The sequence below is a fragment of the Mesoplodon densirostris genome, chromosome 1 (genome assembly GCF_025265405.1).
Source record: "Mesoplodon densirostris isolate mMesDen1 chromosome 1, mMesDen1 primary haplotype, whole genome shotgun sequence".
Lineage (NCBI taxonomy): Eukaryota > Metazoa > Chordata > Mammalia > Artiodactyla > Ziphiidae > Mesoplodon > Mesoplodon densirostris.
Window position 1 is genome coordinate 79,330,263 of NC_082661.1, and position 27,860 is coordinate 79,358,122.

General features: G+C 37.6%; 1 protein-coding gene and 1 long non-coding RNA gene across 6 annotated transcripts in view; one reads left to right on the top strand and one right to left on the bottom strand.

Annotated features, from left to right (window-relative positions):
* LOC132494090 (uncharacterized) overlaps positions 1-10,467 on the top strand; it is a 31,866-nt gene extending 21,399 nt beyond the window's left edge. The window contains exons 3-4 of the long non-coding RNA XR_009533039.1: positions 4,779-4,957; positions 9,451-10,467. This is a non-coding gene — a long non-coding RNA (uncharacterized LOC132494090). The remainder of the gene's footprint in view (positions 1-4,778; positions 4,958-9,450) is intronic.
* Positions 4,214-27,860, bottom strand: part of ZGRF1 (zinc finger GRF-type containing 1) — a 73,838-nt gene continuing 50,191 nt past the window's right edge. For 4 of the 5 annotated variants that reach the window (XM_060105086.1, XM_060105112.1, XM_060105105.1 and 1 more), the window contains 16 exons: positions 27,721-27,859; positions 27,037-27,221; positions 25,247-25,443; positions 23,901-24,040; positions 21,483-21,626; positions 20,088-20,202; positions 18,399-18,661; positions 16,548-16,707; positions 12,913-12,990; positions 12,561-12,708; positions 10,715-10,842; positions 8,692-8,815; positions 5,850-6,026; positions 5,578-5,712; positions 4,602-4,863; positions 4,214-4,426 (listed from right to left, as the gene is read on the bottom strand). In XM_060105086.1, coding sequence (XP_059961069.1) covers positions 4,269-4,426; positions 4,602-4,863; positions 5,578-5,712; positions 5,850-6,026; positions 8,692-8,815; positions 10,715-10,842; positions 12,561-12,708; positions 12,913-12,990; positions 16,548-16,707; positions 18,399-18,661; positions 20,088-20,202; positions 21,483-21,626; positions 23,901-24,040; positions 25,247-25,443; positions 27,037-27,221; positions 27,721-27,859 — 2,553 coding nt within the window. In that variant the 3' untranslated portion in view covers positions 4,214-4,268. The remainder of the gene's footprint in view (positions 4,427-4,601; positions 4,864-5,577; positions 5,713-5,849; positions 6,027-8,691; positions 8,816-10,714; positions 10,843-12,560; positions 12,709-12,912; positions 12,991-16,547; positions 16,708-18,398; positions 18,662-20,087; positions 20,203-21,482; positions 21,627-23,900; positions 24,041-25,246; positions 25,444-27,036; positions 27,222-27,720; position 27,860) is intronic. The other variant, XM_060105095.1, reaches the window with a different exon arrangement.

Sequence of the window (27,860 nt, forward strand, 5' to 3'; positions counted from 1 at the left end):
TATATATATATGATTGTTTTAAGTTGCTGGTCTCTTTTTCTTAACATTTATTTATTTATTTGGCTGCGCCAAGTCTTAGTTGCGGCACACAGCATCTTCGTTGCGGCATGCAGGATCTTTAGTCACAGCATGTGGGATCTTTAGTTGCAGCATGCGGGCTCTTAGTTGCAGCATGTGGGATCTAGTTCCCTGACCAGGGATTGAACCTGGGCCCCCCTGCATTGGGAGTGTGGAGTCTTAACCACTGGACCACCAGGGAAGTCCCAAATTGCTGGTCTCTTAATTTCAAATATCCTGCATTTGCAGTCTTCTCCTCTCATGATTACTGGTTTAGATGTTATATTTGTATGTGAATGATTTCCTACCTTTACTATATGTTTGCCTTTACTGGTGAGCTTTCCCAATTTGTAGTTTTTGTGTTTCTAGTTGTGGGCTTTTCTGCCTAGAGAAGTTCTTTAGCATTTGTTATAAAGCTGGTTTGGTGGTGCTGAATTCTTTTAGCTTCTGCTTATCTGTAAAGCTTTTGATTTCTTCATCAAATCTGGGTAGAGTATTCTTGGTTGTAGGTTTTTCCCTTTCATCACTTTAAATTTATTGTGCCATCCCCTCTGGCCTGCAGAGTTTCTGCTGAAAAATTAGCTGATAACCTTATGGGGATTCCATTACATGTTATGGTTTCCCTTGTTGCTTTTAATATTTTCTCTTTATCTTTAATTTTCATCAGTTTGATTACTATGTGTCTCAGTATGTTCCTCCTTGGGTTAATCATATATGAGACTCTCTGCACTTCCTGGACTTGGGTGACTGTTTCCTTTCTGTTGTTAGGGAAGTTTTCAGCTATTATCTCCTCAAATATTTTCTCAGGCTCTTTCTCTCCCTCTCTTCTTCTGGGACCCCTATAATGTGAATGTTGATGCATTTGATGTTGTCCCAGAGGTCTCTTAAACTGTCCTCATTTCTTTTTCTTTATTCTGTTCCATGGCAGTGATTTCCACTATTCTGTCTTCCAGCTCACTTATCCATTCTTCTGCCTCATATATTCTGCTATTGATTCCTTCTAGTGTGTTTTTCATTGCAGTTATTGCATTCTTCAACTCTGGTTGTTCCTTATGTTTTCTAACTCTTTGTTAAAAACTTCTTTTAGGGGCTTCTGTGGTGGCACAGTGGTTGAGAGTCCGCCTGCCGATGTGGGGGACGTGGGTTTGTGCCCCGGTCCAGGAAGATCCCACATGCCACGAAGCAGTTGGGCGCGTGAGCCATGGCTGCTGAGCCTGTGCGTCCAGAGCCTGTGCTCCACAGCGGGAGAGGCCACAGCAGTGAGAGGCCCGCCTACTGCAAAACAAAACAAAACAAAACAACAAAAACTTCTTTTAGCTTACCGCTCTGTGCATCCATTCTTTTCCCAAGTTCTTGGATCATCGTTATGATCACTACTGTGAACTCTTTCTCAGGTAGATAGCCTATCTCTATGTCACTTAGTTGTTCTTCTGGGGTTTTGACTTGTTCTTTTGTCTGGAACATATTCCTTTGCTATCTCATTTTGTCTACATTTATATTTGTATTTATATATATATGGAAGGTTAGTTATGTTTCTCAACCTTGGATAAGGGGCCCTCTGTGGGAGGTGTCCTATGAGTCCCAGCAGTTCACTTCCCTCTTGTCACCCAAGGGCCAGGGACCAGCTGGTCCCAGGGTAGGTTATGATCTATGTCTGCTGACTTGGTTCCACAGGCTGCCGGATCTTAGTTTTCTTGCTTCTGGTGTCTGCCCCTGGTGGCTGAGGCTGGTCTAGAGGCTTGTGCAGGCTTCCTTGTGGGAGGGGCCAGTGCCTGGGCACTGGTGGGTGGAGCTGGGTCTTGGCCCTCTGGTGGGCGGGGACATGTCTAGGGGCATGTCGAGGTGGCTGGGGGCCCAGGAAGTTGTTAGGCAGCCTGTCTGCTGATGGGTGGGGCTGTGTTCCTGCCCTATTGTTTGACCTGAGGCATCCCAGCACTGGAGTCCACAGGCTTTTGAGATGGGCCAGGTCTTGGTCCCAAAATGGCAGTCTCCAGGACAGTTCACACTGATGGATGCTCCCCAGTATGCCCACCACTGGTGTCCTTGTCCTCACAGTGAGCAGCTGCCCTCCACCTCCCCAGGAGACCCTCTAAGACCAGCAGGTAGGTCTGGTTCAGGCTCCTATGAAGTCACTGCTTTTGCCCTGGGTCCTGGTGCGCATGAGACCTTGTGTGCAACCTCCCAGAGTGGAGTCTGTTTCCCCCAGTCCTGTGGAGCTCCTGCACTCAAGTGCTGCTGGCCTTCAAAGCCAAATGCTCTGGGGGCTCCTCCTCCTGATGCCAGAACCCCAGGCTGAGGAGCCTGACGAGGGGCTCAGAACTCTCCTGTGGTAGAACTTTTGTCATATAATTGTTCCCCAGTTTGTGGGTTGCCAACCCGGGGGTTATGAGATTTGATTATATCATGTGTGTATCCTTCCTACCATCTTGTTGGGTTTCTTCTTTACATCTTTGTATGTAGAACATCTTTTTTTGGTAGGTTCCAGTCTTTTTAATTTTTAATCTCCTTGTAAGAGGAGATGAGCTCAAGGTCCTTCTGTTCTGCCATCTTGTTTTGTGAAAATGTGACTCCTTTCTTGTCCATGTAATTGACATAAGGTGGCACTCAAGTTTGCATTCTCAGTAGAGTTGGGAAGTAAACTGGTCCATTAAGGTTACTCCTTTTCTTCTGGTTGTAAGACACACAATTCCAGGGTAGAAAAGTAACTTTCAACTAAGCAAGACCTCTTTGGGGTAACGGCAGATTGTTAAAGGCTTCTCTCCCCTCCTGTTTCCCCAGATGGTGATGCGGAGCTCAGCTGGGACACCCACCCCGTCTAGCCTACAGGTGGCATCTCACATGCTATCTTCAGGCCCGGGTCTCTGTCCTAGTGAATCTACTGAGGATGTGCTGGGCTCAAGGGGCTTTTGGGCCCCACCAGGGTCCCCAAGGGGCAATGAGTAATTTCTGAGGTGTCTCCTATCCAGTCAGGTATTGCCTGGAACTCGAGAGTCACATCTTTCACTTACATTAAAAGAGCAAATGCTGTTGCAATCATTAACACATTGTGGACAAGGCTTGGAGAATTACAACTTTTGTTTCTTCGTTAGATTTATTTTTCTCCCAAACAAAAGAAGAGTTTCATAGAGGTAGACTGGTCATGTTTTTACAGTGAAGTAATTCAAGTAAGCAATTTTCTGCATCTTTAAAATAAATATTAAGTGACTCGAATCACTCACAAAAAAATGAGTTTTTAATTGGTAAAGACAATATTTCATTGGCATTAATTATTATCAAGCCCTTGCCATTTTCCCATGTAGGATAAATAAATGTTCCTTTGTTAATAATGGCTAAAAATCATACAACAAATGGTTTAACTTATTTACATATGGAATATAGGCATAGAAAAAAGACTGAAGCAATATGTTAGCAATTATTATCTCTGGGTAGTGAATCTCCAGGTGCTTTTTATTTTCTATTGTATACTCTTCTGTATTTTGCAGATTTCCTATAAGGGGAATGTTTTCTTTTTATAATATTTTAAAATCCATTATATACTATATATACCAATAACTACTATGCAAATAAATGCACAGGAAAAAGACCATAGAATGAAATGAGCCAAAGGGAGTCTTTCACCCATCCATTCATTCATTTATTCATCCAACAGATACTTACTGAGCACCTACTATACCAGGGTCATGGCCAGTTTTGAGCACTGCTGTCTTCAGGAATGAACTTTTAGTTCATTTTTCTTCTTTCTTTTGTACTGCTTAAAAGTTTTATTGTGAATATGTTTTTAGTTATAAAATGACTGACAGGGCATTATAATTATTTTTAAAAGATTCAGCTAGAGCTATAGTTCAGAAAGGAGTGTGTTGGTATAACTGTGTAGACATGTTTTAACAGATGAGCTTTTGAGATATTCACTTATTTTTGAAGTAACATTGGTATTCCCCATAAAGGCTTTTTCCTGCTCCTTGTAAAATTCATTTCTTTAGCAAACAGAAGCCATAATTTTTAGAAAAAAATTATTTTTATTAGTGAGATTTTATATTACTTTCAACATCTGCCTATCTTAATATAAGTAACTATACTTTTTCTGAAGAGCAAAATTTTACATGTTTATTTACTTTTGTTTAAATATCTTTTTTATTTCAATAATGGGTTTGGGGTAATAAAAATATACAAATGTATAGTGTAAAATGAATTTGAAATTATATAAATACAAACTATATCATGTCTTTTTGCGAATAAGATTTATCTTTAGATTTATCTTTTTCACTCTTTTTCTTATGTTTTTCTTCTGCTTGTTTTTCAAAATAATCTTTAAGGAGATGGTTCAGCTGTGGTTCATACTGGCTTGCATGTTGCAATCCATCTTCCCTCCCTTAGAAAGATACAAAACATGAGACAACTATACTTTACAGTAGTTTCCATATTATCATTTCACTCATCTCCCATAGTGGCAAATTCAGAGCTGTTCCTATCTGAACCACCCCAAGCACTAACCCAAAAGTCAGTTTTAATTCAAAATGCTTGAATTAAATACATTTTTATTTTACCTTCACAGTGTTGGATCACACGCCCCCATAGTCGATTTTTCCTCAGACAGGCTAAATTTCCTACAATCAACAAATGCCTCCTTCCTCTGGTCAATGCAACATTCATTCTTTTTTCTGAATCAATAAATCCTACTTGTCTGGTCCTTACGCAAGACAGAATAATGATCTCCTTTTCAGCTCCCTGAAAAGCATCTACTGTGGACACCTGCACAGCTTTCATATCAGGATGTTCAAAGTCCACAGCACTGAGTAAATGACAGAGCTGTGGAAAGAAGACAAGGCTCATGCAGTGCGGACGTCATGAAGAACCTACACCTCTCAACCTACCCACAGCAGCCATCATCATTTAACTAAAAGTGGGTAATTTTCATTTTCTTTTTTATTACTCACAGAGATTTGGCTAATTTCTGAAATGATAAATAACTAATGATAATGAAAGTTATGAAACAAAATCAAAGTGATGATTTATCTTTTGCTAGGACACTTATTTAGATATGCTAACTTAGAGCTGATAAACTAAATGAAACAAATGAAAAATACTAAAAATAAATAAATATAAATGAAAACTAGTTAGAAGTAACTGGCTTGTGTGTAGATTAATATCTGGTATCTATCTTTGATTTACTGATAAAATGTAATAATAATGAAAGAACATTTTGGAAAACAGATTCAATCCTCTGTCCCAAAACACAAAGCATATACCATAGTTCCTTCCCTCTAATTTGTTTATTTGCATTTTTGCCCCAACAGCTGTAAACTGAATTTAATTAAATCTTGTTAGGTTTACATTTAATTATACAGAAAAACAGCCAGACTAGACAAAAGTCTGAATGCTGCTTTTTTAATATATTAACAACAGTCCCCAAAGTTTTTCTAGCACCAAACCAACACAAACCAAACTACTACAAATGTAATATAAAATATTATGAAATTATAATATTTAATAACGATAAATATCATAATAGGTAATACAAACCTTGTACATTTGGGATTTGTATAATGTTATCACCCCAATCATAGAGCCCGCTATTCCACTTGCAATCAGTGATTGGATCAGCTTGAGTGTAAAAGCAGCTTCTGCCACATTATGAAAGCTGTTATCTCTTTCAATCTGGAATAAGAAACAGAACCTAAATTACATTTCCCAGAAACACTACAGAAAGACCATGAAAAGCATCCAACAACAACAATAAAATTAAAACAGGAAACTAAACTGTGTTGACTCTTATCAACACTAATGTCATTTACCTGTTCCAGTCCTTTAACATTATAGAAACACAGGGTTGGGAGCCATTCCAATAAAGGGCTCCTCTCTGTTTCTGAAACACCATTCATGAGGTTTCCTCCATAAAACAGATCATTAGCAATAGCACTGATTGTAGGGTGACAACGGTACTGGGTTCTCAATAGAACTGGTTTGTGACCCTAAGAAATTTAAGTGCAGAAAAATAAGGAATTAAAACAGTATTTTTTTCCTTAGTGAAAAAAAATCCACAATAATATTTTAAAGTTTAAAAATACTGCCATATTGTGCTCTTAGTAAATTAATTACAACCATGATAAAATGAATAAAAAGAATTTTTTTGAATTTACTAAAAATATTTTTATAGTAAACTTTTTATACCAGAAAATTATAAAATATAAACAAATCTTAGACTATCTAATAGGTATGGTACCTAACATCATGCTTTCATAATCTATATGGAATTGGCCTAACACTAAATTGGAAATAAATCTTTTTTTTTTTTTTTTTTTTTTTTTGCTGTACGCGGGCCTCTCACTGTTGTGGCCTCTCCCGTTGCGGAGCACAGGCTCCGGACGCGCAGGCTCAGCAGCCATGGCTCACAGGCCCAGCCACTCCACAGCATGTGGGATCTTCCCGGACCGGGGCACGAACCCGTGTCCCCTGCATCGGCAGGTGGACTCTCAACCACTGCGCCACCAGGGAAGCCCGGAAATAAATCTTTTAAAAAATTAGAAACTGTTGTTGATAACTCATTAACTATCCTCCTTAGGTACAAGCCATTTTTCATTCTGAATCTTCAAAGAAGTGTCAGATTTTCTTAATACATCATAAACCAACTCCCATCTACTTCAGGGCTTTCCTTGAGTATGTTCTTTCTTTATTCACAAAATGTTCTGTAATATTGTTTGAACATTTTGAATAGTTACAAGGCACTCTAATAATATGTAATAAAATGCAGGATTAGTGATCACATGGACAAAGGATCTTCTATGGGGGAGAAATATGTGAGGAAAAAAATCAATCCCCAGTACTCTTTTAGGGCATAAATATGTGAAAAGACAGCCCACCAAATGGAAGAAAATATTTGCAAATCATATATCTGATAAGGGATTAATATCCAAAATATATAAAGAACTCCTACAACTCAACAACACAACAAACAACCCAATTCAAAAATAGGCAAAAGGCTTGAATAGGCATTTTTCCAAAGATAAGTGCATAAAAAGATGCTCAACATGATTAGACATTAGGGAAACCACAATGAGATACTACTTTATACCCATTAAGATAGCTGTTATTTTAAAAATTGAAAAATAACAAGTGTTGGTGAAGATGTGAAGAAATGAGAACCCTTGTACATTGCTATTGGGAATGTAAAATGGAGCAGCAGCTATGGAAAAGAGTTTGGCAGTTTCTCAAAAGTTAAACACAGAATTACCATCAGATCCAGCAGTTGCACTTCTGGGTGTATACTCAAAAAAACTGAAAGCAGAGACTTGAACAGATAATTGATACCAATTTTCCTAACAGCATTATTCACAATAGCTGAAGGGCAGAAACAACCCCAATGTCCATCAACAGATGAGTGGATAACTAAAATGTGGTGTACACATAAAACGATGGACTATTATTTAGCCTTAACAAGGAATAAAATTCTGACACATACTAAAACATGGACAAACTGTGAAAACATTATGCTCAGTAAATAAAGCCAGACATAAAAGGGAAAATATTGTATGATTCTACTTATATGAAGCACCTGTAATAGGCAAATATAGAGACCAAAAGTAGAATAGGGGTCACCAGGGGCTCAGGGGAGAGGGGAATGAGGAATTATTGTTTAATAGGTACAAAGTTTCTGTTGGGTTGATGAAAAAGTTCTGGAAGAGGATAGGGTAATGGTTGCACTACATTGTAAATGTACTTAAAAAAAAGTAAAAGTACTGTTACATGCTGCCAGTGTGGATAAACCTCAAAAATGTCGTGCTAAGTGAAAGAAGCCAGACACAAAAGGTCACATATTGTATGATTTCAAGCTGTATGATACGAAAATTATAAGACCGTATGATATGAAATACAGAAAAGATAAATCCATACAGACTGAAAGCAGACTGGTGCTTGCCAGGGGCTGGAGGGAGGGAATACAGAGTAACTGCTAAATGGGTACACTTTTATTTTGGGGGGATGAAAATGTTTTGGAACTAGACAGAGGTTGCACAGCATTGTGGATGTACTAGAATGCCACTGAACTATTCATTTAAAATGGTTAATTTTGGGGGGGGATGATTTGTAAAATTTATTGTTGGTTATGATTGCTTTCCACATTTAAATAAATATTCACTTTTGAATTTTAATTTTTGCATCATTGAAAGTGAACTCCAAAATGTATAAACCCAGGCCCCCCAAATCTGCATCCATCCCAGTGAAAAAAAATGGAAGAATGAGCCTCTAAATGACAGCAATTATAAAATGGTTAATTTTACGTTATGTGAATGTCACCTCAACTTAAGACTATATTAATAATTTTTAAATTAAAAAAAAATGTGAAGTAGAACTCTACAACAGCTCTACAATAGGGGACATGGATAACAGACATATCGATTTTTTTTATTTTACAGCAAAATCAATATACTTACTACCCACTACGAAAGTACACAGGGAAAAGATTCATTTCATTCTTAAATTATTAGGGTTCAACTTATCTTTAAGATGAGTACTTTCTAAACAATTCCAATTAAAATAATTCTAGGGCAAGGACTTGTTCTTCTAATATTTTCACTTTCTATCAACCTACACAGTGTATAATCAATAAATGATAGTTCTGTATGAATTTAGCAGTAGTACCATTAAGCAAAGTCGATCAAAAAGAGTTTGTTCCAATCCATTTTCATGAGCTGCATCAGAACCCTGAATAGTAGGAGGGAGCTGTTTGGGATCTCCAACAAGAATCAGCTTTTCACACTCAAACCTAAAAACAGAATTCTAAAAATTAATCTAAGCAATGAGAGAAACATGCATTAACATCATTTACTGCACTATTTTCTAAAATGTATTTCAAAGAATTTGAATACCATGACACGTTCTCAGAACTAACAAGGCTTAACAGTGATAATAAGTGTATTAAAAGGCTTTCAAAAGTTGTGCAGTAAAGAATCCTTTACATAACTTTACTTTTTTCCACATAAAACCTAGTAAGTGTCCCCTGCCTCTGCAAGGACTTAGTATTTCACAGAACACACTTTGAGAAACAATGATTTTTAGAATCTGTAAACTTAGAAACGTTCTTAGAAGTCATCTGCCTTAAACTCTTGTTTTAGAGATGAAGCAAATTAGGCTCTCAGGGGTAAAATGTCTTTCTAAATAGGAATAGAATATAGTGGGGAAAAGTCCAAGTTTTGAAGAAAAACCTATATCCAAATTTTAGCTCTGTTTGTTATATTGTGTGGACACAGCAAGTTATTTAATCTCTACAGCTTCACTATTCTTATCAGTAACCTTGATATACTAATACCATGCATGGCTGTTGTAAGGACTTAATAAAGTATGTAATGTGTTGTAGACAGTAGGTGTTCCACAGTATTAACCCTCCACCCTCCCATGCAGGGCCTTTCTTTCTCCATGCCTGGCTCCTGAGTAGGGTGACCAACTCATTCTGGTTTGCCCAGGACTGTCCCAGTTTAAACACTGAAGACCCCATGATGCCGGAACCTCCCAAGTCCCGGGCAGATCGTGACAGTGGATGCCCTACTCCCTCATCCTTACACCTGGGAAAAAAGAACTGTAAATTCACCAAAATAATTGTGTGCTTTATTTTACAGTGGTTGTTAATGTTACATCCCCATTTTTTAAGGGGAAAAAAACATACTTTTGGTTATGATGTGTGGAGATTTATTGCCATATATATTGAATCAAAATATATTAACATAAAAGTACTTGTGAAGTAAAATCTTTCTTGTGCATTTTCAACACTTACAAACTGGAAATCAGAAGATTAAATATTTACTATAAAGAAGAAAGAAAACGGAACAACAAGGGGGACAGAACAAGGCCTAGGACTGAAGCCTACTGAATCTGGTCTAGTACTCCTTCCTACCTTTAGGATTCCTCAATAAGAGATGCTTTGAAAGCACAGTGTTTCAATTGGCTGAGACACCTTAGAAGATTTCATAGTTTCCTAAATTTTAGTAGACAAATTTTCATTTTCAACTTATTTTTCTTTATCTACTTTCATAATCTAAAAAATATTTTCAGAACCTAAACACTGGAATTATATCAAGGTAAGGAACTAAAGAACATTCTTCAGTAGAGTTAGGTTCTTAAACTCTGACTAAAGAGGCACCTTAGTCTGGTTGAGAAGTCTGCAGTGTTCTAGTAGAATCCTAGCACTAGAACTTTCAAGGCTTTAAGAATGTCTAAACTGTGATCCAAGTACGTGATCCAACTGCCTCAACTGTGATCTAACAAAATTTTGATACATTAACCCCTCCCTCAAATTTCCCTCTGGATTCTTTCAAAAAATCAGTTTAGTACTTGTGTTGCTAGGAATTTTCACAAAAGTTTGGGAAGAGTTTGAACTGAGGAAATGTTTGAAATAATTGTAACATCTGAGCATCTTTGGAAAAGAACTTTTTTTTTTTTTTTTTTTTCTTTTTGCGGTATGCGGGCCTCTCACTGTTGTGGCCTCTCCCGTTGCGGAGCACAGGCTCCGGATGCGCAGGCCCAGCGGCCATGGCTCACGGGCCCAGCCGCTCCGCGGCATATGGGATCCTCCCAGACCGGGGCACGAACCCGTATCCCCTGCATCGGCAGGCGGACTCTTAACCACTGCGCCACCAGGGAGGCCCTGGAAAAGAACTTTTTAGGTTACCTTGCAATGGGAAGGAGTGAAGCCGGTTCTGTGATTTGACTACACTCATCCAGGACAGCCACAGGAAATTTAAGATCATTCATGCATGGGAATGGGCAGGCTGCACAGGTAACTCCAACTACTCGGACCTTTATTACAGTAAGAATGTTATTCATTAACAACTATTAAACAAATTAAGAGAATATATTTACCAAAGAACTTACAGGCTAAAATCAGAAATGAGCAGGTCCTAATTTAATCACTGGCAATCAGAAATCATGGGCCACTTTACATTTTCATCATTCCCACATAAGAAATGGAAATTACTCTAAGAGTTTTATTTATGAACAGTTGATACCAATGAGCAAGTTTATAGTAAACCGGGCTTTCACTTAGAAAGGTATCAAAGAAACCATTAATAATTAATCTTACATATCAATATGCTGGATAAGGATATAAAATGGTAAGTAGTTTACATAAATGACTAATTGGCATTAATTGAATGTAGTCAAACTAAGCCCCTCTGGATTTGGTTGGGGAGAAGAGAGGCAAGGTAAGTCTATAACTCAGATAATAAAAAGCTGGTCTGAAGGCTTCCGAGGACTTCTAGAATCCAAACTTGTTGTAGATTATTATTTACAATTCCCTCCTTCCCCGTGACAGTATTACTCATCCACACCCTTTGCTGCGTGCCTCTGCAGTACCTCCCACCACAGAAGTAGGTGGAGTATACTTCCCTGCCCCCTGATGTCGGGCTTGGCCATATGACCTGTTATAGCAATGGAATGTTAGCTGACATGCTGTGAACAGAAGCTTTACACGGGAACAGGTGTATATGTATGACTGATTCACTTTGCTATAAAGCAGAAACTAATAAAATAAATAAATAAATAAATAAATAAAAAGAAAAAAAGAAGCTTTACACGTATTTGTATGATCTTGCCTGCCCTCTTGCACTTCTGCTGTCTGTCAGGAGAGGGGCATCATGCCACAGACAACTGTTCTCAGAACGAGAGGCTTGACCCACACCAACTGACCTGTAGAGTTGTTAAGTTTGTTGTCTTAAATTATTGAGATTTTGTTTGTTAAGCAACATTATTTCAGCAATAGCTGACCAAGACAGGGTCCCAAACAGGTTGACTACCCTAAATCTCTCGCAGAAAAAGTGGACCCATGTCCACATTGTCCAACAAGCCAACAACCCTCTTTTCCTCCACTCCCTTTTCTTTCCCCCAGGCTCTCCTTTCACAGGAGAAAGCTACTAAATGACTTCTTTCTCTCCTCCCAGCTGATGCCCAGACTGGCCTGGATCAGAACTTGATGAAGGAGATGATGCTACTTGTTGCAGCCGGAGACGCTATGTGTCCAGTGTTGGTTCCCAATACCTGGGATTAAGTGTCTGAGCCTCCTAGATTCTTAGGATAGATATCAGACAGACCCTGAAAGGATTGGTTTTCTAGGAAAGCACCAAAGATAAAAATGAACTTGGATATTTTGCCCAGTGTCAGACTTTCTCTTCCTCTGTTTCTCCTAGAAAAAAGCCAAGTTTCGTTTAACTTCCCAGGAATCTATTCCCACCTCTTCACTTTCCCCTTAAGCCTATAAAAAGATATACATATAGGGAGAAAGAGAAAAGATGACTCTGTCATGGAGAGTTGGATGTGTTCACAAATTTGAAGAACGCTTTGCAATAAAATAAAACGTGCACTGGATAGACAGGCACACTTCAGTTGAATCTGAGCTCACAGTCATTTGTTTTATTTAAGGGAAATAAATAGGAATAATACTCCTATCAACAGGAATAAAACGGATCTGAATCGTATATATAAGTTAAATAAACAGACAAACTGAAGCTGTTTCCCCTCACCTGCTTCAGCAGGGTTTTATTGGTCCCCAGTTTATGCTGCTCAATACTTTTCCTCACATAGACTCTTTCCACAGGAGTCAGGTCTTCCTTCATGAGTGCATGTAGTTCTTTTAATTGTTCATTTTCATTTTCTGAGCCAGCATGCAAACTTAAAAAAGAATTACATAAAAGAATACCCTTTGATTCCATTTTCACAGCATCACAAAAAAGTAAAATACAGATTTCCTAAATTAACACCAAGAAAAAGATACAGCTTTCTCTAGTCTTCTTCAGAAACCAGATTTAAGGTAAGACTTATACAAAATTATACTTCTGTGAACATTCTGTGACTTCTGGAATTTAGCATTCTTACCTGTAAGGTAAAACTGGCTTGGCAATCTTCCTGATACTCCCAACCCTGACAAACTTTTCAAATCCAAGACTAAGAAGCCTTTAAAGAAAACAGGGCAAAATAGATTCTGATTATTTAGAAAATGGAATCTAAAAGTTTCACATAATATTTACATTATTAAAATTAACTTTGCATAACAGTATATTTTATATATGTAGTTCAATGTGAAATGGCTAAACTCAAAGTAAATATAATGTAGTTGACTTTTTTATAAAATGTGTTTCAGAGAATTTAAATTTTTTTTTTTTTTTTTTTTTTTTTGCGGTACGCGGGCCTCTCACTGTTGTGGTGTCTCCTGTTGTGGAGCACAGGCTCCGGACGCGCAGGCTCATGGCCATGGCTCACGGGCCCAGCCGCTCCGCAGCACGTGGGATCCTCCTGGACCGGGGCACGAACCCGTGTCCCCTGCATCGGCAGGCGGACTCTCAACCACTACGCCACCAAGGAAGCCTATCTTTTTTTTTAAAGCATGCCTTTCTTTTATTTTAACTTTATTTATTTATTTATTTTTGGCTGCATTGGGTCTTCGTTGCTGTGCACAGGCCCTCCCCAGCTGCGACAAGTGGGGGCCACTCCTTGCCGCAGTGCGCGGGCCTCTCACTGTGGTGGCCTCGCCTGTAGTGGAGCATGGGCTCTAGGCATGCGGGCTTCAGCAGTTGTGGCATGTGGGCTCAGTAGTTGTGGCTCGCAGGATCCAGAGCACCAGCTCAGTAGTTGTGGCCCACGGGCCCATTTGCTCCACAGCATGTGGGATCTTCTCAGACCAGGGCTCAAACCTGTATCCCCTGTATTGGTAGGCGGATTCCTAACCATTGCACCACCAGGGAAGCCCAAAAATATATATCATCTTATGTTGAGGGCTCATGAAACGTTCATAAAATATTTATGTTAGAATTTATCACAAGTAAAATTGCCCTGGGAATTCCCTGGCGGTCCTGTGATTAGGACTTGGCTCACTGCTGTGGCCCAGGTTCAATCCCTGGTCAGGGAACTAAGATCCCAAAAGTCGCGCAGCCAAAAAGAAAAACAAAAACTACAAAAAAACAGGGCTTCCCTGGTGGCGCAATGGGAGAGGCCACAACAGTGAGAGGCCCACGTACCGCAAAAAACAAAACAAAACAAAACAAAACTACAAAAAAACAAAGTTGCCCCTAAAGACATAATATGGAAAGCAATAGCTACCATATATTTAGCATCGAGATTTAGTAGGAAGAGTGTTAGCTTCTTATCATACCTTATCTTGTTTAATACTCATTACAGCCCTAAAGAATCTCTTCTACGTGTTTTTTGTTACTTTTCAGTAGTTAGTACTTACTCTTCTAGCTTCTTGATTTTTCTTTTCTAACAGTCTACAGTTAAATTTTAATCTTAGGCTAAGCAATCTAAAGTTCTTTGCTGTTTAGTCTCCAGGTAACTTGTCATTATCTTGAATCAAAAATGTCCTCAGCCACTGTTGTCGATTACTCAGTAGAGTACACACAGGTAAAGCCTTCCTGGAGGGCAATCTTGCAAAGCATATTAAGAAGCTTAAAAATGTTCATATCTTTTATTCTAGGCCTAGGACTTCTTCTTCAGGAAAGAATAAGAAATGGAGACCAAGATTTATGTTTAAGGAACTTGGTTGCAATATTATTTATAGTGGCAAAAATCTGGTAAGAACTTACTGATCAAAAATTGCTTATCGTATAAGAAAACCATTGCATTTAATAGAGCTATAAAAAAAAATGGTGCCCAAACAGTTGGATATACATATGAAAAAAAGTGAGCCTGGACACTTACTTCATACCAAATGTCAAAATTAGACTTAAATAAAAAAAAAAAAAAAAATAGAGCTATAGGGCCTCCCTGGTGGCGCAGTGGTTGGGAGTCTGCCTGCCAGTGCGGGGGAGGCAGGTTCGTGCCCCGGTCCAGGAGGATCCCACATGCCGCGGGGCAGCTGGGCCCGTGAGCCATGGCCGCTGAGCTTGCGCGTCCGGAGCCTGTGCTCCACAACGGGAGAGGCCACGGCAGTGAGAGGCCCGCGTACTGGGAAAAAAAAAAAAAAAATAGAGCTATGAAAAATTTTGGTTTCTAAGCTTTAATACCATAGAGAAATAATCACTGAGTAAAAAAAAAGCAGGACAGGGCTTCCCTGGTGGCGCCGTGGTTGAGAGTCCGCCTGCCGATGCAGAGGACAGGGGTTTGTACCCCGGTCTGGGAAGATCCCACATGCCGTGGAGCGGCTGGGCCCGTGAGCCATGGCCGCTGAGCCCGCGCGTCCGGAGCCTGTGCTCTGCAACGGGAGAGGCCGCAACAGTGAGAGGCCCGCGTACCGCAAAAAAAAAAAAAAAAAAGGCAGGACACAAAACAATATATACTGTTGAATACTAAGTTTGGAAAACAAAATGAGTGTGTGTATAGGTATTAAAAGTCTGTAAAGAAATATAATAAAATATTATCTCTACTGTCTGCATATTTTCTGCCATAAGCATTAACTTATGTAATTATAAAAGTTAATTTTTAAAAAGTCTACACTTATAAATAACAGATTATTTCTCCTAATCAAACTTTATCATTTATGTGAAATTCAGATAATTAAACACTGGAATATTGGTAAAACATTACATAATACTTTCTTTGCTTTTTTTTTTTGCCACACCGCGGCATGAAGAATCTTAGTTCCCCAACCAGGGATCAAACCTGCCCCATGCAGTGGAAGCGCCGAGTCTTAACCACTGGACCACCAAGGAAGTCCCAATTTTTAATAAAATTTACACAAAAATTTTACACCTGTAAAACAGATTGTGCTATTGCCTTCCATGAAACAGCAACAGGCTAACTTATTAGTCTGTAAGTAGGATAAAATCAAATACAAAACCTGACAATTTTGGTACAGGGATGGGATAAAGGTAAAACTAAAGGTAGATCCCTCTTATTGAAACCAAAAACATAATTTAATCAAACTGTTCAGCTATTTTACTATTATTTGTTCATATAGGCAGGTGGATAAGAGAATAACCCATGACTTGGTTTTGCAATTTTAGCCTACTTCCAAGGTAACAACCCAAAGCTCCTGGGTCAGAGACAAAGGACTTTTACTTATGGCACAGGAAACAGCATAAGCACCAACATATCTACTGTGGTTTCCCTTGGTCCCCATGTCCTATGAGGAGACACAGAGAATCCAGATGGATGCCTGCACTGCAGTGGATTGAGTTGTAGGAAAGGAACACTGAGCTTGGGAATCCACTATTTTTATAACAAGCAGTAAGTAACCCTGCTCTTTGTCCTGGAGGGAGATACTACCTCATCAGTCAAGGTTGCTCACTGCAGACACAACCCTAAGAAATGTGCTGAGTAAGAGTGGTCAGGGCCTTGCACGGTAGATTCCTCCCCCAACAATACACGTTCTGGGCTAGACTCAAATTTTTACACGAGCAACTAATAAGTTAGCCTGTTACTATTTCATGGATGCTGGTTCTTGAGTCAGCGATAAAGGCCTTGCATGTCTGGCATACCCAGGAAAAATGTGCATGGACACTCAGGGCCTATGGTGATCTACCTCTCTCAACAATAACCTAAAACATTAGGTACTGAAATATACCTGTGATACCTACCCAAGAAGTATTCTGTCAACAGCTACATTAGTAGAAGAAGAAATCAAAAGTTTCCATGGTCTTGCATTTCCAACTGTAAGAGCTTCACTCTTTTCAAATAGCTGCACAAAAAACAAAATCACCACTGCCAGCAAATAACTCTTTCCTGCTCCAAAAACACCTAATTATTTTGAAAGGGAAAAAAATAAAGGCAATATCATAAATAAATTTCTGAAAAGCACAAGAAATATTTCATCCCTCTCTCCTTCATTTAAGTAATTTATTAAAAAATATTAACTGAGTGCTCACTATGTGCTTAATTAGGACAAGGGATAAATACATAGATAACTATTCAAAAGACCTCCATATTTAATGAGACCATAGTCTACTTAGGAAGATAGACAAGCAAAGAACAATGATAAAACAATATGGTAAGTAACATTATTGGTATCAGAGAAAGAAAATCTCTCTTTGCTTTGGTGGACATGGGAATGCTTCCTAAAAATAAAAAGAGTAACAGAACTAAATCTTCCAGGATAAGATATCCTGTTAAAGAGAGGGTCATTCTAGGCAGAGGCATAACAAAGCACGTAGCTGACAAGTATTTCCATACAGCCTATAGCAAATAGGCAAGAGATGAGGCTGTCTCACAAGGTAGGCAAGGGGATAAATCACAAGAGTTCTGCTTGCTATGGCTAAAAGTTTGAATTTTATCTTAAAGACCAGGGGAAATCAATGAAGGATTTTAAGTAATGGAACTAAATCAGACTTTTTTTAGAAAAACTACTTGAGTGAAAATATGAAGAAAGGTAAAACTAAAGGTAGGTCAATTAGAAAGCTGTGTGAGATGATCATAACAATAATACATGCTAACTTTACTAAGTGCCTCCCATGTGCCAGACACCACTCTAAGCCCTTTATTTATGTTAACTCATTTAATCCTCCAAACCTATGAGACAGATGCTATTATCAAACCCCATTTTACAGAGTAGTCTCACCAACTAGGCTATAATAAGGAGGCATGATGAAGGCTTGGATTGAGGAGGTGCAAATGAGTTGGCGAGGAGAGAGAATCAATATGAAAAGTGGGTACAAACTAGAAGGGACATCTCAGTGACTGATCTGATGAGGGGTGAGAAACAGAGAGATGGAAGAGTATTAAGAGAAAGTCACTTAATCTAGGGAGAAAAATAATCTAGGATGACTCCCAAGTGTCTAGCTTGGTCAACAGAGTGGATGTGAAGCAAATCCTCAAAATAGGACGAAAAGTAGGATCAGCTTCAGGGAAAAGGTCTGTGAGAGGAAATAAGTTAAAGAGGGAACAGATTCCAGATAAAAGTAGTAGCTCTGAAGAGGAGAAAGTAAAGCTCCTTCACTGAGACAGAACCAGAAGAGTAAGAATAGGTCCATACTTAGGTAAGTTGGAAAAGGAAGGCAGGACATTGAAAGGAGTTTCTGTTAATGACCTCCATTTCCTATTTTAGAAGCAACATCAATTTCAGAGAGAGAGAGTGGGGCAGGGGCAAGGATGGTATTATGGGAAGGATGAAGGTTTGGAATAGCTACTATGAAGGATGAAGGGTGAGCTGACTAGGAATTAATAGAGAGCAACACGTAGATGTCTAGATCAAATCTGGATACTTTGATAATGAGAGTATAATGCTACCCATTCATCAGATATGCTGCCTATTCTCCCTTTTAGGGTGGTCAGTTCTGCTCTCATCTAATAGTTTACTAAAATGGGTCCAGATTTGAAAAATGTAGTTATTCTGGAATCTTGTCTGACTAGGAAATTACAAGCGAGCAGATTGAGTTACAAAAGCTTATATGACAATGTAATTACTAGAACCATTTTCTTTTCTTGCTTCTTACCATGTATGATCGTGATAGGGAGGGTATGAATTCCCAGTTCCTTCATTTCTTCAACACTTTCACGTGATGCCATCATTTGAGCTATCTGAATTAGAGCTGTAGCTTGATCCTTGTTTAACTTGTGTGCCTGAATTAACTCACTAGCTAACTGCAATGTTGCTCCTATACTGAGTAGTTCAAATTTTGTGCTGATATTTGAGAAGGCTGGTGGGATAAATTTTCTCTTATTGACTCTCTTGTTGCTCACTGTAGTTGATGAAGACCTAAGCAAATGAAAATTTTTTTAAATGAGAGGCTTTTGATATAGGTGAGTAGACCTAGTCATAACTTAGCCTTCACTTTATAAGCATCACAGCAAACATTTTTTTGGAGACACAAATAAACATATATCCCAATTTGGAGGAAGGTGGAAGAGAACTAACATTTGCTGAAAACCTACTATGTGCTGGCATTATACTAAGCATTTTACATGTTACTTGATGCAATCTTCACAACAGTACTAAGTAGTTAATTATCCCAAATAGAGGTACAGAAATATTAACAATTTTCCCCCAAAGCACACAGCTAATAAGTCGTATACTGACTTAAAGCCCAAGTTCTATTAAACAAAACCGACTTAGATAATTAATATAACCTCCATTTAAGGTAAAACTGCAATAAACTGGTTTTATTTCTATTTCTATTAAGAGTGAATTCCTGGGCTTTGCTGGTGGTGCAGTGGTTAAGAATCCACCTGCCAATGCAGGGGACAAGGGTTCGAGCCCTGGTCTGGGAAGATCCCACATGCCACGGAGCAACTAAGCCCGTGCACCACAACTACTGAGCCTGTGCTCTAGACCCCGCGAGCCACAACCACTGAGCCCGTGAGCCACAACCACTGAAGCCCATGTGCCTAGAGCCCGTGCTCTGCAACAAGAAAAGCCACTGCGATGAGATGCCCACACACAACAAAGAGTAGCCCCCGCTCATGCAACTAGGGAAAGCTGGCACACAGCAATGAAGACCCAAAGCAGCCAAAAATAAAATTAAAAAAAAAAAAGACTGCATTCCTTTCAAAGTAGATAAATGACATAATGGATAAGGATATTTATTTTTCTTACCTAGGACTTTATTATGGTGAAAAAAATGAAATACCACAAGTTAGATCATAATATTACAAATTAGAAACTAGACTTTTTCTATCATTTTAGTGAATTCAATATAATGTCGCTCCCAATTTTTAAAAAAGGGTCATGGTGCTTGAGAAATCAAAAATGAGATATAGGTTATGTCAAGAATAAAATTACTATCAATATATATACTGGATTCAAGCTGTAAAATGTTACATAATTTTAAATGTTTTAAATTTTAAATAATTTGTAGCATAAAAGTACAGATAAATAAATAAATAACACTCAAAAGATCCTTAGGAAATTATTCCTTGACAAAAGAAAAAAATTTGCAGTAACCCTTACTAGACTCTACCACAATAAATAAATAAACAGATAGATGAATGGGTGGATTGTTGGGAAATGATGTGTATTCCCCTTTTTCTTTTGAACCACTGACAAACAGTAACCTCATAATCCCTGAAAGAAAATTAACACTTTGTTGGCAAAAATTTATGTAATGTACTTTTATTACATTTTCATATTTACAATTAGTCATCATTTTTTAATACCAATGACCCAAGGGTAAATAGTGACTTACATTGTTAACAGGTACTGTGTTAGAGGTAGAGTAGCTGGATTAAAGTTGTCCTGAATATTTTTCAAAGTGGTCAGCTCTGTGCTAGCATTACAAACCAATAATGCATGGACCACTGCTGTAGACAGAATGCAGAAAATAAACATTAATGTAAATGAAATGAACCATTAAAAAAATCTATTAAATGTACACATAACTCAGAGTTCAGCTACTGAATTAATCACACAACATAAAATAAATGCTTAAGGACATGCAGAGGTCCTTTTATCCATTAAATTACTACACTATACTACCTGCTCATTCATACTTTATAAATTGCATAACTTACATCAAATTTGGACTTCCATATGTCAGTTAATGAATAAGAATAACTGTTTTGAGTTAGGGTGTGGTGACACTGCTTAACAGCCAGTTCGATTTAATCAGCATACATTGTACAGTAGTGTTTGTGGAATTTTTTAACATTTTCTTGCATTTCTTCCTCAATTATTTTTTAGGAATATATGGAAAGCAGAAAATTAGAATGCTTTTATTGGTGAGGAAACTGCAACAAATATGAAAATATGCATTCAAAAAATGACAAATGTTCACTTAATTCGGCTCTTATTGAACTCAAACTGGTTGACTAGGTTTATTCAGTTCTAAAAGAAAAAAAATCAAGTAAAAAATGTCTATGAAATATTTGAAATGGGTCATTAAATGCTGTGTCTTAATTAGATATGGAGCAAATTCGACCATCAGAAATTACTCCAGAGATCAAAATGTATAGAGAAGTATACAGATTCATAGAACTGGATAGGGATTCACCTTACTAAAGCTTCCTTTATTAAAAGAAAAGTAAGGCTCATAGCCTACTGTCTTATTAAGAATTTCTCAAGGCAGATGATAAAACAGCCTCAAATGAAAATCATAACCTCTTGCTCAACTGCTCACGAAATCTCTTGCAAAATCTACAAGACCTTCTCAATGTAAAAATAAATGATTTGTTTACTAAATGTATACTACTAGAATAATAAACCAAGAGGATTAAACAAATCAAGAACTGGAACTTGATGTAAGAAATTATTTAAGACAATTCTTATTTATATGTTTAATATTTATATTTTTAGAAATCAGATATATACCATGTAAAATTCAACTTTAACAAAATACTTAAGTGAGGGGTCAAGATTTTATTATATTGTTAGCCCTCTAGGACTTGAGCTGCAGAAAATTTAGATATTCAACTTTCATACACATTTCAAGAATACTGTACACAATAATAGGAAGTAGAGGTGGATGCTTTTTGTTGGCTTTAATCAAACAATCCCGCACAAAGTTAGAATTCTTGCTTACAGTGTATCACATGTCTTTCATTCTTTTTTTAATACAAATTAATATGGGCATAATAATACTTACTGTTAGTGGGCCAATTCGAAGGGAAATAACCTTTCAAAGGTAGTAGCTCTACCTCATTGATAGATGATGGACCAAAGAAAGTACTACATGCAATAAAAGTATCCAATTCAAAGTCTAGGGTTTTTGAAACCACCCAAAGATCATCTGAAAAGACAAACACTTTTAAAGGATTCAGAACTATGCTCCATCCAAAGCTACCTTGGATTTCTCTGATGCTCAGTCCTACATTATTTCTCAAAAAAAACAAACTTGGTTATTATCACCAACAAGATTCCACTCAGAGACCCAAACACATAACATTTCATTTCCATGTTTTTAACTCAGTTAGTTTAATGTTTTTAAAGTTACTTTATAATTATTTTTAAAAAAACACTGTAAATAAAGCAAAGACAACATCTAACTCATTTTTCTCTTACAGCTACATTTGATTTTCCCAAGGTAGAATATTAGTCTAAAAAGATGCTCCAGGCTTCCCTGGTGGCGCAGTGGTTGAGAGTCTGCCTGCTGATGCAGGGGACACAGGTTCGTGCCCCGGTCCGGGAAGATCCCACATGCCGTGGAGCAGCTGGGCCCGTGAGCCATGGCCGCTGAGCCTGCGCGTCCGGAGTCTGTGCTCCGCAACGGGAGAGGCCACAACAGTGAGAGGCCCATGTACAGCAAAAAAAAGAAAAAGAAAAAAAAAAAAAAAGATGCTCCACCATGTAAAGGTTTCTATGCTTAAATAAAGTTGACAATCCGTGGATAGAATACAAGTTCTCTTAACAGACTTCCACTTAACATATGTTCCAGATTAATTAACGTTCTCCTTTCTTCTCCATAGTACACTGAGCACTCATAGCTAGTAGGCTGCTTTCCAGAATATCTATGCACTATTTCTACAATCAGTGGAGTTTACACTTACAGAGTCAACTGCATTTGTTCTAAAACTTATTTATACTAGTTGTATTTGCTATTATAATTATATAACTTAATCACATATTATTTGACCCATTATGAGTATGAAGGAAAAAACTTGTTGTTTAAAGAAAACTACATCCGGGCTTCCCTGGTGGTGCAGTGGTTAAGAATCCATCTGCCAATGCAGGAGACACAAGTTCGAGCCCTGGTCCAGGAAGATCCCATATGCTGCGGAGCAACTAAGCCCGTTTGCCACAACTACTGAGCCCATGCACCTAGAGCCTGTGCTCCGCAACAAGAGAAGCCACCGCAGTGAGAAGCCCACGCACTGCAACTAAGACCGAACGCAGCCAAAAATAAATAAATAAATGTATTTTTTTAAAAAAAGGGGCTTCCCTGGTGGCACAGTGGTTGAGAGTCCGCCTGCCAATGCAGGGGACACGGGTTCGTGCCCCAGTCTGGGAAGATCCCACGTGCCGCGGAGCGGCTGGGCCCGTGAGCCGTGGCTGCTGAGCCTGCGCGTCTGGAGCCTGTGCCCCGCAACGGGAGAGGCCACAACAGTGAGAGGCCCACGTACCGCAAAAAAAAAAAAAAAAAAGTAGGTAGCTATAAGGTACTAGATTTAGCTTTGCTTTGTTGATTCAAAGTTTCTTATATCATTTAAAATAACTAATCAAATAACAAAAGCAAGCTAGGTTAGGATCAATGACAAGAGTAGGTCATGAAACCAAAGATAAAAATTAACCCAACTTAGGGACTTCCCTGGTGGCGCAGTAGTTAAGAATCCGCCTGCCAAGGCAGGGGACAGGGGTTTGAGCCCTGGTTCAGGAAGATCCCACATGCTGCAGAGCAACTAAGCCCGAGCACCACAACTTATGAGCCTGCGCTCTAGAGCCTGCGAGCCACAACTACTGAGCCTGCGTGCCACAACTACCGGAGCCTGCGCACCTAGAGCCCGTGCTCCGCAACAAGAGAGGCCACCGCAATGAGAAGCCCGTGCACTGCAATGAAGAGTAGCCCCCGCTCTCTGCAACTAGAGAAAGCCCGTGCACAGCAACAAAGACCAAACGCAGCCAAAAAAAGAAAAAAAATTTTAAGGATTTTATTTCCAAATATACAAAATTTGGGGTCCAATGTTGTCATATTGTGCAGCAATGACAGAAGTATCACTAAACTCATTACATTTTCAGCTTATTCTTTATATTAGGTTCAGGGTACAGTTCATTCAGTGTACTTATGATGCCAATAAACTGGTGTGACTCTTTAACCAAAATTAAACAGTTTTTGGTAGCCTATAATAAAGCTTTTAAAAAAACTAAAATTTAAAATATGCTTTTTAGGGGTGGGGGGAATAAAATAAAATATGCTTTTTAGAAATGGTCTAATTTATTATACAATAATTCACAATATGTACTATGAAACTGTACTCTTAAAAATCTCTTTAATATAAAGAATTTACAGGGCTGTATGTAACTGAGATACAAGGCTAGACTCAGACACAACATAATCAGATCAACTTACCTTTGCTGTAAGTCGAAGAACTTTCCTTCCGACTCAGCTTAAGATAAAGTTTGCTCTTAGGTTCATTATAAAATTCAGGATCTACAGTAGTAAACCTCTTTAGTTTACCATACTGTTTTCTTTGAAAATCAAACCCTTTTCTGCAAAATGAGTAAAAGACAAAAGTGAATTTGAATATTAAGGTATGATTTTTTTGAATTGAGATATAACTGACATATAACATTATATTAGTTTCAGGTGTACAACATAATGATTTGATATATGTATATACTGTGAAAGTATCAGCATAAGTCTGGTTAACATCCATTGCCACACAAAGTTTTCTTCTTGTGAAGAAAATGGGTGAACTGTTTTTATTTTTAAATAAATTGAATTTTTTAAAAAAGCACTGAAGAACTCATTGCGTGTATAAAATTTTTTTCAAATAAAAATTTTTTCTTGTAATGAGCTCTTACTCTCTCACCAATTTTCAAATATACAGTAAAGTAATATTAACTATAGTCACCATGCTATACATTACATCTGCAGGACTTATTTATTTTATAACTGGAAGTTTGAAGGTACAAATTTTTTTTTTAAACTTTAAAATACAGTATGAAGAGGAAAGAACCAGGGAATGTGTATGTTTATATACTTTCATACATATATACACAATAAAAATACATTGTGTCAAAGGAAGAAAATAGCAAGCCTCACAGAAACATCATTAGTTTTAAAAGAGATTGAGATAGGAACAGTATCTAAAAGACAGGGTACTTCAGTTTCTATAACTGTAAAAATGGAATAATAAATTATCATATTACCATTTCTTATAAATTATGATGATTAAATGAAATAATACACGCAAAGTGCTTAGACAAGTGCCTGGCATGTACAAGCTCCCAATAAATGCTGTTATTATTAAATTACCATGCAAATGCTCATTATATTTATTTTTTGGGTAATCCAACTTTTGTAAGACATGTTTCCAAAAAGTAGCATTCTATCATCCTATAAACTATGTAGTTCAGGCTTGTGAATGACCAATATGTATTATCCTGTGCTGATAAAAATTATTCTTGTGATTTGTTTGATAGGGTTTCCCTTAGAATTATGATTATATGTAAAAATGGTTAGAAAAATGGCATTCCTGCCAGTAATCCTGATATTGCTGACACCGCTCAATGTTTAGAGGGGGCCAAAAATAGCTTTAGGGAATTATTCCCATTTTATAGTCATAAAAAATGAGGTACTCTATCTTTTAGATATTCTTCCTATCTCAATCTCTTTGAAAACTGATCATAATTCTGTGAGGTTACTATTTTCTGATATAATTAGAGGCAATTACTTGGCACCATAAAACATACCTCACCAAAAGCTGGCATTCCTCATAGAGGGGTATCTTTTGACTTCTTAAGTACAAGCCAATACTTTTTATATCATTTAAAACCATGCTAGGTAGAGATTTTTCCTGTGTTAAATATCCTGGGGTCACTTCTTCAAGCCACTTGAAATATTTACATCGGTCAGCTCTGGGTCCATCGCAGGTATAAAAGAGACGACCCTAAGGGGAAAAAGATATTGAAACTTTAGTAAGAAAAATAATGGTTTTATTTATTTATTTATTTTACTATTTTTGTACCATGTTTGTCAAGACTTTTATAAAGGCTGCTTGGCATTAATGTACTCCAATAAATTAGCCGCTATACAACTTAATCTTTTTATTAATTTAAACAATAAATTAAAACTTAAAACCACCTATTCTTCATTTTTTACTTTTTATCAAAAATTACACTATTCTGAAAATTCAATCTTATTTGAAAAATAATATTTATTGATCTCTGACTTAACATGTTCACTATAGAAAACCTGAAAGCTGCCTCAAAACAACTACAGGGAACATCTCGTGCATTTCTTTGTTTTTTTTAACATTTACTTTTTTTTTTAAATTTATTTATTTTTGGCTGCATTGGGTCTCTGTCGCTGTGCGCGGGCTCTCTCCAGCTGCGGTGAGCGGGGGCTACTCTTCGCTGCAGTGCGTGGGCCCCTCATTGAGGTGGCCTCTCTTGTTGCAGAGCACCGGCTCTAGGCGCCCGGGCTTCAGGAGTTGTGGCTCGTGGGCCTAGCTGCTCCGCGGCATGTGGGATCCTTCCGGATCAGGGCTCGAACCCGCGTCCCCTGCATTGGCAGGCGGACTCCCAACCACTGCACCACCAGGGAAGTCCCTCGTGCATTTCTTTCTGGACTTTTTTCTCACTCATGTAAATGCAAGCATGCACACACACACACAAGGATATACACATGTATATTGTTTTAATAAAACTCAGATAACAATACATTTTCTAGTCTATAACCTAACTCTTATACCCAACAACATACTATGAGCATGACAACCATGTCATCAAATAATCTTAAAAAGAAAAAAAAAAGACTTTTAGTGGCTCTATAATATTTTATTCTATGGTTATAATATTTTTATGAATTCTTGCTTTTGAAAACTAAATTTAAAACCAAATTTACATACTCAACTAATGATGAAGTGGAATATGCAAGCAATGGAGGAAAGTTGTATTATTATGAGTGAAAGCACAGTCTTATGAGTACAAACCATCGGTCAATATTACAAACATTTTACTAACTTAACTTCTTCCATAATAATGTTATCAGCAGTATAAATTAAATCAGTATGCTTTTCTATTCCCCTGGCCTTATCAGTTACGCTACTCATACTAGGGATCACATAGTAGACCAGTTTTATCCTTTACTTCCTTCAGGCTCATCTCTGCATTCTCTAAGCCCTCAGGTTGGGACATATTCCCTTCTCAGTGCTCTCACTGTAATTTGGGCATATCCCTCCTACTTTATCAATTACAGTATTATATAAAATTTCCTTTTATATATCTCTATTTATCCACTACTGTGCAACAAGTTCCTAAGCAACTTGAAGGTTGATTTTAACTCATATTTTTGTATCATCGAATGCAAATCATCTTTCAGGAAAAATGTATTGAGAGTTTACTATATGTTAGTTACTAATGTCTCAAGCAGAAGGCTCCCAGTCAAGACTTACTCTTTAAGCTTGTTGTAAAGCAATAGGTACCTAAGCCTTTTATGAGACTTACTTGTCTCATAAAAGGAGGGGAAGAGGGAACAATACCTTATTTGGACCTTCCTTTTTAACCATGACAAGTTTTGCAGGCTGACGATGATGGCAGGATGGCACATTATTTTCTACATTTTTCAGTTTGTCTCTGTTTGATGATGTGTAAAATGATACGTCAACTTTTGAAAGAGCTCTGTGCAACCTTTGTGCCAACCCAAACAGCAATATATTTAAATGTTCTACAAAAAAAATTTTTAAGATAATTTTAAAAAATACATAGGTACAGATGAAAATTAAATACAAAATAATTTCACGTTTGTATCAGATATGTATTAGCTAAATTTGAAAATAGCCTTTTGACAGAGTAAACTATAACCTAATACTAACATCCATTTTTTAAAAGTCCAGTTTTACTCTTGAACAAAACAAACTATGCACCATACTTAAAATTTCCTACTTAATTTAACAAAACCATCTGTAACACTTCCAGTTAAAAAAATTTTTTTAAACTACACCTTGAAAAAGATAATGCTGTCATTTCCCACTTGAAACTCAATTTCGATCTGAAATTAAAATACAACTTGCTGTCAAAAACTGGATTAAATATATAGAAAATAACAAATCTCAAGTAGACAATTTAATGTAAAAATTCATAAAAGATACTACACTTTCTTACAGCTAAACTCTTTACATTAAGCAGCAATCAATCATAATAAAATAAAAAGATAACAGTCATACCTATGAGACAAGATGTAAAAATCTGCTTATAATGAGCAGGAGACTGAAAAACAGCTGGTATGTGAATTTGCCTTTGGGGAAGATATGCAGATTTTATTTTCTGCCTACTTGGGAAGCATAGCTCGGAGTCATTTATCTCC